The 10,771-nt window shown below is 39.5% G+C and overlaps 2 protein-coding genes across 3 annotated transcripts in view; one reads left to right on the forward strand and one right to left on the reverse strand.

The window, feature by feature from the left end:
* hcn2b (hyperpolarization activated cyclic nucleotide-gated potassium channel 2b) overlaps window positions 1-10,771 on the forward strand; it is a 247,604-nt gene that overhangs the window by 41,958 nt on the left and 194,875 nt on the right. The window lies entirely within an intron of this gene.
* On the reverse strand, window positions 2,825-8,067 carry atp5f1d (ATP synthase F1 subunit delta). 2 transcript variants are annotated; one of them, XM_080431584.1, is made up of 5 exons: window positions 7,836-8,067; window positions 6,154-6,307; window positions 5,178-5,266; window positions 3,261-3,390; window positions 2,825-2,961 (listed from the first exon to the last, which is right to left on the reverse strand). In XM_080431584.1, exons 1-4 carry the CDS (start codon window positions 7,950-7,952, stop codon window positions 3,268-3,270), a joined length of 483 nt encoding a protein of 160 aa, XP_080287710.1. In that variant the 5' UTR covers window positions 7,953-8,067; the 3' UTR covers window positions 2,825-2,961; window positions 3,261-3,267. The 2 variants fall into 2 exon arrangements, with proteins under 2 accessions (XP_080287710.1, XP_080287709.1); XM_080431583.1 differs by having other exon boundaries at window positions 2,825-3,390.

Below are 10,771 nucleotides of genomic sequence, written 5' to 3' on the forward strand. Positions count from 1 at the left end.
CTGTTTCATCTCACCTCTGGCAGGCGTTACAAACTCCTGTGTCTCCTCCAGGCCTTTAGTCTGACTGATGTGTGATGAGTGATTGAGTGCGAGTATGTGAGTGTCTGGCTGGAAAGAGGGAGAAATGAAAGAGACAGACAGATAGGAAAGAAGAACAGAGAGCAGGATGTGTGTGAGGTTTTCAGAAATGCTTATTAATGGAAACCGAGTTGGATCCCAGTCTATAAATGGACACTGTCAGAAACATTTTAAATTTTGACCATCCTGAACCACATCTGCCACACTTATAATTCACATGTGTACTTATTCTACTTAATAGGCTGATTTATTTTTATCTCAGTTTAATCTATTTTACATGTATACTGGAGCGAGGAGACATGTTAATCGAGGATCAGAAGTGACTTTTATATCTGTAAGTGTAATAAGTAGTGAGCTTGGTCATCTATGGACACATCTATCAATAAACATATTTTACAGTGAAATAGAGCAAAGATGTGGACCATGCACAAACGCACGCACGCACGCACACTAAAATGAAAATAAATATGATTTAGTTCATTTGGAATTTCTAGGAGTTATGCCTGCTGGCCAGGCTATAATCCTAATGAGGTGAGAAGCCAGAGACTGGCATTTAATAACCTCATAATAAGAAGTCTTAAACAAAAAAAAGTAGGTGCAAGTTTCATCATGGTTATTAATGTGGTTATGGCAGTGTTTACATTTGAACACTTAGTTAAAACGCACGCACACAAACGGAGGGCTGTTAAAGGCCTCTGGAGCCTTTTGACATTCAAAACAAACCGGTTGTGGTCTCAGCTCCAAAAACCTCAAGTGGAAGATGTTGTCGCCGCCTGGGGTGAGTCTGGCCTGAAACCTATAGTTATGTGAAACTAGAGAAAAGTCCTGCTTTTCCACAGGATGGCGTGTTCGGGGCCACTTTTCCTGGCACTGGCACAGAAGCTGCAGGTCATCACGCATGACTCATACAACAAACATGCCCCGCTACTAGTACAGTACATTTAACCCTTTAAGACCGGGAAAGCATCTGTGTCATTTTAAGATTTCTTTGGCTATTGAAAAATAGCAGATATACAAGCTCATAGCACGGCACCGAGTGCCGCGCTATGAATTTGTAGATCTGCTATTTAAAACAAAAATAGTGAACATTTTTGCAAATCTTTGAATATATATTTTTTAAAGTGAACATTTTTAACTCAAGTCTTTGCTTCTGGGGATTCTACAAATGTCCTCTAAATCCTAACAGTTTTTTGAAAAAACTTATGTTGCTATAATATCAGTGGTGCTCAAACTTTTTCATGTCCAGGACCCCCAAGTCCCAAGATGATATGTATTTGGCCGCAGACCCCCATCTCAAAATATGTTGTTCCAGGAACTCCCAGAAGCAAAGATTTGAGTTAAAAATATATATACTATTTAAAGATTTGCACACATTTTCACGAAAAAAAAAAAAAAGCTGATCTACAAGCTCATAGCGTGGCACTTGGTGCCACGCTATGAGCTTGTATATCTGCTATTTAAAATGACACAGATGCGTTCTTAAAGGGTTAAAGAATATCAAGGGAGTGACTGAGGGATCACAACAACCCACAACAACCCACAACAGATAAACCACCATGCAAGACTGCACAGTGACTAACACATAACTTCTGAGCAGTCGAGATACATCTCAAAGGACAGGAAGTTTCTTTAGTTAGATCATGTTATGACATCCAGTTGTTGCTACACAACAGATATTTTATGAGTGAAGTACTTCCCTGAAATGGTGATTTGACATCAGTAAGTCTTATGACCCGCATATTAGACACGGTTTGTTGGCACAGTCTGCCACAGGAACATTTCAGTGGCATGTATGAGCATGTGACAAAATCGCTTGAATGGCATTGTTATGTTAACAGGGTAATCTACTGCCACCAAGTGGCAGAAAGCATAATTACTACAGAGCAGCTTTAGCTATAGAGAAATGAGTGAAATAAATTCTGAACTGCAGACTTTTTCGTCCCATCATACAATAGGGACACAATATTTGTATTAGCTCTGCAGAGGTATAGTTTCCGCCCTAATGTCTTCTGCTGAGAAATTAATAACAGATTTGCACAAAACTAAATAGAAATGTTGGTCCCGAGGAAGGACTACCTGTTACCCAGTTGTCATAAGGGAGCATACCATGCACGTCTCTTAATAGATTAAAGCAGCACCTATGACACTTTTTAACAACTTTATAGCATATTATGTCCCACAAACTTATAAGTCACATGTTTAAGCAATAACAAGCTTCCTTCCATAAATGTATAGACTCAGGGGGGTACCTGCTAGGGGCTTGACTGTACTACTATGTATACCACATAAAGAGTTTCATCTTGGCATTTGCCAAGGATCGAAGGCAGAACTGCCAGTCAAAGCGAAGACTGGCCAATCACAGCGCGTCCTCGACGGACATGCTTGAAGAGACTCTTGGGTAATGAAGTCAAAGATGTTGGCTGCCATATTATTTGTGTCCGAAGTGGCCACTGATACCCCAAACTACATAGTGCTGCTTTAACATAACCTACCCATATAATAATAAAATAAAGATTCATCATAGGTCCAAAAGAACTGAGTCACATGCACCATGAAGTTATATTGGCCTTTTAAAAAGGGACGTGGCACCAGAGAACCGCCAAAACCTTGTAGACACACTGCCACCTTATCAGAGATCTGTGCTCTACCAACACATTTTCTAGCTTATAACATGTTAATTATTGCGTGCAGTGTGTAATTAAATACACAAGAGGGCAAGATTAATAATGCAAAGAAGGCTGCTGGATACTTCGAAATAAATTTATTGATAGTTTCATCCACTGTACAAAGCAAACACGAACTCTTGTGTTTACCGACTTGACTGAGCTGGGAAACAGATAAACATGGACCGTTTTCAGTTCCTTCAAACCAATACAAGGTTACCTAGAGGGGGGAACAGAATGGCCAAGTTTTACACGCAAAAAAATAAAACTAGAGCTATACAGAAGTGCTTCATCAATTGACATTCTAGTCACATTTCAAAATATCAGTGGCCTATGCTCCCAATATTGATTTTCTGCATCAAGAATGGAAGGCTTGCATTACACAAAATCATGAAAACGTATAGTCGAAGATGAAATATATTGATGGAAATGGACATTAAAGATGGAAAGGGAACATAACAGCATTGCTTTGAAATTTCCCCATGGACAGACAGTGGTGCGATAGCTGAGATGTCATACCACAGGTCTACTCCAGAGCCTTGACGATGGCTTCATTGGCCTCTAAGCAGATCTGAAGCTCTGCCCTGCCTGCCTCATCGGACGCACTGGACATGTCAAGCTGGGCCTTCTCCAGGTTGGCCTTTGCAGCCTGAGGATTGACATTACACAGAATTAGTTATCACAATAACAACAATAACATGAAACATTTCCACCTGAAACCACTAAAATGCAAACTAAATGTTCCGGCCACAAGCCATCAAGACCAATTTCACCATCTACCTAGCAACAAAAAAAAAGAACCTGCAAATGAAGGCTGGCAACCTGCCAATATGACTTCTATAGTACAGTTTTTTTTTTTAATGGTTGGCTGGAAAAAAAATCGTATTAAAAGAAACTGGAAATAGATGAAGTGGAACAGTAGTAGTAAGAGCTCTGCCCCCCTTTCGCCTTCTATTTCTATTTATATAACCTACAATAAAGTAATGAAAATAAATCTGATTCAGTAATCAGGTCAATGTTTTTTGTGTTGACTGGAGCATCTCATTTCTTAACTGTATCAAACATGGGGTCATGCGTATTGATTTCCTTTTTTTTTTGTGGCTATGCCACTTCCCCTAGGGGAGACTAGAGACAAACGACCACCATCTGTATTGAAATAATTCACCAACTGACTGGTCATAAGCTCAAGGTTTCAGCAGTAAATCAAGATCAAATTCCGACTAGACCTCCAACATTAACAAAGCCACCAAAGTAATACAAAATACAAAATAAACCTCTTGGTCTGGCCTGACAGCTAAAATCAGTACTGCAAGGTCAGACAGGGAGGAAGAGAAAAATGGGACGAAAGACACGCTTAGCAAATTCCCACTGCTTCTTTGCTCTGAAAACTCCATTTGTCACAGTGGCGATTAGAAAGGAGAAATGCCAAACGTAGCTGGAAGTTAAAGGTCTCCCAGTGGGGATTTGACACATCTGCTATAATTCAACAGTGACTGACCTTTCTCTCCTTATTAACAGCGTGGGCCCATGTGCATTGTTATCATGGAGTGGGGAGGGAATGAGGAAATAATAACTCTTTTACCGCCACCGAGTCAACTTGACAGTGACACTGACACAGCCCAAGGTCAAAGGGTGAGACACCTCTACGGTGAGCGTGTGATAATGTGCTGTATTAACAAGATTGACATTTAAACAGGGATGTGGTGTTGCAGCCCAACTACTGCCATAACTATGTACATCATCACCAACTGGGATGCAATCATCAGTGCAGGAGGAGGGAAGGGAGGGAATAAATCCATTACAGGGTCAATGAAGTGACCCTCGCCGTCAAAACCCTTCTGCTAGCCTGGCATCAAACAGGCTTGAAGAGTCCATAATTATAGATACGTTTGAATGGTTACGGACACCGGTGGTCACTGAAATCTCATTAAATCACATGCAATTGGCATTTTAAGACAATTTGCTGAAACAGTTACTCGGCCCTGACTAAAACCATGGGTCAACTATTAGCTCCTAATACAAAAGAAATGAAAGGATTAAGGTAACTTGAAGTCAACACAAAAACAAGAAAAATTACATTAATTTGATTATATGCTGAAAATATGGGATTTATTTTTATCCAGTGACATTCTGAACTGACTGGTGATATTTTGCAACTTGGCTTCCTGCAGCAGCACAAAATACCCTTTTTTACATGTCAAAACATTTGGAAAGTTCACCAAAAGATGGATGATGCGCAACTAAGAATCACAGTAGCCACAAATATTTTTCATATTTGGAATTCTCTACATAAGCGCATAGGTCTGTTTCTGGTGGTCTTAAAAGGGCAATTGTAGGCTGAACCTAAATCAAAATGCTTTGGTATTAAGATGCAGCCATACTTGTTTATGTCTATACTGATGCGTGTTAGTTCCCATCTGTAGAGGTCATACTCACTACAATATCCAGCTGGTCAAGGGTCACAGCCTCCTCCGCTAGCAGCTGTACTGAAGAATCTGCGTTGACTGTCACCGACCCACTGCTCACTGTTCACACACACAGAGACACACCAGTTACTAATACATGCCAACACGGTACATAATCGATCTCAAGCACATTCTGGCCACAACGCTCAATAGTTAAACAGTACTAATAAGTAACACTCCCTATGAATTTGATGTGTTGTAGTGAAGTTGTAGAGCACAATCGTACAACAAAATAAAATAGAGCTTAAGTGGTCAATCTTGATTTTCTTAATGTAATAATTATCTCTTTTTAAACTCATATTGTATATAATATGATTAGGCCTTTGCTATCAACCAGCATTTAGCAAAGGTTGTAAGGCATTCCAAAACAAAATAAAGCTAACAGGACTTCTTGTATTAGCTCTATTATGTCGCTCTATCAATGTCATTGTCAATGTCGATCAACATTGTCAAGGAAAACAACATCTACAGGCTGAAACAGCATGTATTTTCAGAATCACATTACTCAAACTATAATGCGTCATCTTGATAAGAATCAAGAAATTATCATGATTATAAGTAAATTAATTAGTTATTCACATGTTGAATTAGGGCAATTACTTGTGTGATGGTTTGCAATATGATTTTAGATTACTGTACAGCGGGCAATAAACTCATTATTAGCTTGGTGGACACACTGTCTAAGAGACAACATGATGGATGTACTGTAGCTGTTTCAAATGACTTAAGACAGTGTGCAGCAGTTTTTTCTTCAAAATGTTATTAGAAGAAATCTGAAGGACAAATGCACAACAGGAAGTTGCAAACAATAAAAGGTTATGTTGCAAACGTCTTGATCAAAAACAGACATCGATACCTCATTAAAAATAAACATCAAATCCATCAAATAAATCATAAAGCCCAACGCCCGACCATTCCACTCTATTCTGATGTAGCTACAATCTCACCAAAGAATTTGGCAGAGGAACCATCGTCATGGAGGATTGTGACGATGCCGGGCCTGAGCACCTGCAGGGTGGGCACGTGGGCAGGGAGGATACCAAACGCACCGGTCAGCGTGGGCACGTCGACCTGTTTCACACTGGCGTCTTTGAAGAACACCTGGGGAAACAACATGATGCATTCGATTAATAAGTCTTTCTTATCCATGTAATCAGTGGTGTAAAGTAACTAAGTACATTTACTCATGTACTGTACTTAAGTACAATTTTGAGGTACTTTTACTTTACTGGAGTGTTTCCCATTTTCAATACTTTTACTCCACTACATCTCAGAGGCAAATATAGTACTTTTACTCCGATACGATTATTTGAAAACTTTAGTTATCAATTACTTTGTAGATTTTGATTATTAATAAAAAACACACTAACCACTTCAGCCCAACATATATTTTGGCCATTTGAAACAGTATGTATCTACATTGCAGTATTGATACTTTTACTTAAGTAAATAAATGTAGTACCTTTTCCACCACTGTAAGCAATATAACCATTATAAACCAATTCAAATCTACCAATTCAAGATTATAAGCAACAGCCTCCTCAGTAAATACTCCACATTCTTAATGTTTTAAGAATTACTATCAACAGCACTGAAAGACACACAACACTGAACTTCATTTCATTGAACTTGTTTAATGCATGCAACTTTTTGTTATGCAATACACCAACTCTGTACTGAAGACAATGTCAAGCTAATGTTACCATCTAGCGACCAGACATAATAATGTCCTGGAATTCGTTTAAGTTATGACTTTAAACGATCACTAGTCAATAACAATCATCCAGTGGTTACTGATGCACATTATACTTAGTTTGTACGTGCCTTTTACTGTGTGTAGACAGTGAATGACAGCTAGCCAGCTAGCCACTGCTAACGTTAACTTGCATTGACATTTAGCTGCAGCTAAGTTAGTCATCTGTCATGACCGTCTTGGATGATCTTCAAAATAGTGTTTGCACTTTCTCGCCTTTTGTCCCGTACACCTACATTAACGTTCAGATTTCAAATATAAAGTGCTTAAACCATGGCCACGGATGTTACAATTATATACGGGCTCTCAGAAGTACCCGTATCTTCCGTATTGTTCAATAAAAATCATTTTAATCCGATCGGTGGCCATTTTCGCATGAGTTTTTTAATGTATCAGAGTGCAATACAACTCCCAGCCAATAGGATCACGTAGTTGAAAGCCTACGGAGAAAATCGCCATCGATCGGATTAAAATGCTTTTATTTAACAAGACGGAAAATGCGGTTACTCCTGAGGGTCCGTACATAATTGTAACACCCGTGGCCATGGGGTAAGCACTTTATAATTGACATCTGAACGTACATGTAGATGTGCGGACTAAAAAGGAAGAAAGTGCAAACACTATTTTGAAGATCATCCATGACTGTCAGTGTTATGGATCAGGCCAGGGCTACATCTCTAAGTTAACCCAGCAGTTCATTTAGCACGAACTGGACAATGTCAAAGTGACCTGACGTGTTCTCCACAACAGTTCTCCACACTGTCAACAGATCCTTAATCCCCATCACCGAATGAATAGTTTAGGTAACATTAGCTTAGCTACAGCTAGGCCTAGATCATCAGCCTTGCATAGCATGCCCACCACGGCGTCTCATACCGTGGTTGGAGAGGCGAAGGTGAAGGACATCTGCGGCGCGCCACCGACTGCTTCAGCATAGCAGCGTGTGTGCCTCAGCACGGGGAGAGAACGACGGAGGAACCTGGTTGCCATCATGTTTGTGGAAGTAGTTTTCAATCTGAATCAACAGGGATCCCCGAAGCCCTTGTAGTGTCAGTCAGTCAGTCAGTGTGTGTGGCTGATAGTGGGACAAGGACGTTGGTTTTCCTACCCATAAAGCATCACGGTAGCGCCCCAAAGCATACAGGAACATGTAGTCCGTAAACCGGAGAGATGCAAGCTGGGAGGTGTAGTCCATTTAATCTCCTAGTCAGTTGTAGTTTATATGATTTATCCATGCTATTATCACTAGTATGAATTAAGTGCGGTGAATACGATGTTTATTGCAAGCCCAACTGCCCAAGTTGGTTATAGGCAGTGGTGGAAAAAGTACTCAAATGTTTTACTTAAGTATCTATACTGCAATATAGAAATACAAATACTCTCTTACAAGTATAAAAGTCTGGAATTCAAAATGTACTTGAGTAAAAGTATTGGCAATTTGGCATCAAAATGTACTCAAAGTACCAAAAGTAAAAGTAGTCATTATGTAGAATGTCCCATTTAAAGTTTTCAAATGTGTGCAAATCTTTTGAAAATAGCAGATCTACAAGCTCAATGTGTGCACCTCAACCTATTGTGAGCTTAGAGTGGCTATTTTCAAATGGCCGAAATGTATATAGGACTTAAGTGGTTAATGTATGTTTTGTAAAAAATCTACAAGTAACTACTATGTAGTAACTAAAGTTTTCAAATAATTGTAGTGCAGTACAAGTATAATATTTGCATCTGAGGTGTAGTGGAGTTGAGTAGAAGTAAAAGTAGGCAGCAGGCTACAACAGAAAATGTAAAATACCCTTAAAGGAGCTACACCATGAATTCAAAAAAAATATTTGATATTTAATATCATATGGTGTATGTCCCTCAAACCTTTTTCAAAAGGTTTGAGCCTAAATCATCACTCAGATATACTTTTTTTTTTTTTAAAGTATTAAAAAAAAAAAAAAAAAAAAGCAAAAAATCTGCATAAAAAGAAGCATCTAAGAAAAATACAAAATCGAAAAAAAAACACTTTGAACATTTTTGAACAATTCCACCAAGTGTTTGAGGTGCCTGTTTCACCCACTTCCGGGGGGCGGAGCCAAAATCCGAGCCCGAAGTATTTGTTCGTAGACCCCCACTTAGGGGGGGTAGAAAAAAAAAAAAAAAAAAGTTTCGGAGCGATTCGGGCACTTTTCATTTAACATTGGGTTTGCCATCAATAATGTTTGTGACATCATAAACATTTCCATTCTGAGATCGCCTGTTCAGACACGCCCATTCTGGAAATCCATGAAATGAGAAGGAATGACTGAATTAAAAAAAAAAACATTTTTTGGGTACAAGAGACACTGGGGACCCCAAAAAATACAAAAAAACAAGAAAAAAGTGATTTTCATGGTGTAGACCCTTTAAAAGTAAAAATACCTCAAAAGTGTATTTAAGTACAGTACTTGAGTAATTGCTTAGTTACTTTACACGACTGGTTGGTGGTTATAGGTGACTGATTAGGCCTTCTACCCTGAGAGGGCGTGCAAGTTGCAATTTGAAACAGACTGGCAAACCTTCGAGTCTCTGTTCAGCAAGGAAAGGGATAGATCTGGTGCATTGCACAAATGAGGATGACAAGTGCAACAGAACTGTGGTTATGGTGTTTATTTTTTATATTTTTTTATATAAAATAATAAATACCACGATGAAATAATTAAAATCGACTTCCATTCTGTGGTGGTGGTGCATTCTTTCCCGTCATCTAATCTGTTTTATCAAATGGTATTGTTGACCATACACTGCCAGTGGGTGGCGCCATGAGAATACTTGAAAGTCATTATTGGTCCAACTTACTTACTCTAAGGATGAATTTGACACTTTCTCTTTGAATATGCACATGCACATGCACATGCATGTGCGTGTGCGTGTGCGTGTGCGTGTGAGAGAGAGAGAGAGAGAGAGAGAGAGAGAGAGAGAGAGAGAGAGAGAGAGAGAGAGAGAGAGAGAGAGAATACCACCCCTTAAGGTAAATTGATTTTGTTACACTTATAAACAATGTTCTTTGTTGCAAATGCATTACGTCCCCTGATGGGAGGTAATGTAGGCCTTTAGCTACCCACTTTTAGCCTACAGCCACTTTTAGCCTACTAAATATAGCTGCAAGTGGCAATTAATGGGATCCAAGCTCAGAAGAAGATGACTAGGAGATGAAGATGATGACTCTCAGTGGAGATGGCGAGGAAAACATATTAAAACATCACACACACACACGCACGCACGCACGCACGCACACACAGACAGACAAACACACACATTTGTATACACAAGTATAGGATATCCTATATTGAAATTGGCTAATGGGAGGGCCGGCGGACCACTGACGTCACTCTGACTCAGCCATAACCATATAAGGAGTTCCCAATGCAGCTACGCCCAAATATGGAGTGTGTTGTCTAACCTAAATGTGTCGTCATGGCATCAGGCGCAAACAAATCAGTCAGCTCCATATATGGGCACAAAAGGGGTCATGCCCATATATGGCATTAACCTAACTGATGACAGAAATGTCCATATCTGGGCATATCAGGCGAATCGGTGGTGCAAGTGTGAGGACCATAGCAGACCGAACTATATATATGTACACACACACACACACACACACACACACACACACACACACACACACACACACACACACACACACAATCCGAAAATCAATCCAGGCGCAAATGGGCGTGGCTAATATTAAGATTGATTCTTCTGCACCTGGTCTGCACCCACACAGACTCCAGGAAAATGTTTTATTTTGTTTGTGAGACTTATGGTTCAAAAGTTAAAGTCCAAAA

The sequence above is a fragment of the Gymnoscopelus braueri genome, assembly GCF_963280865.1.
Source record: "Gymnoscopelus braueri genome assembly, chromosome: 6".
Taxonomy (NCBI): domain Eukaryota; kingdom Metazoa; phylum Chordata; class Actinopteri; order Myctophiformes; family Myctophidae; genus Gymnoscopelus; species Gymnoscopelus braueri.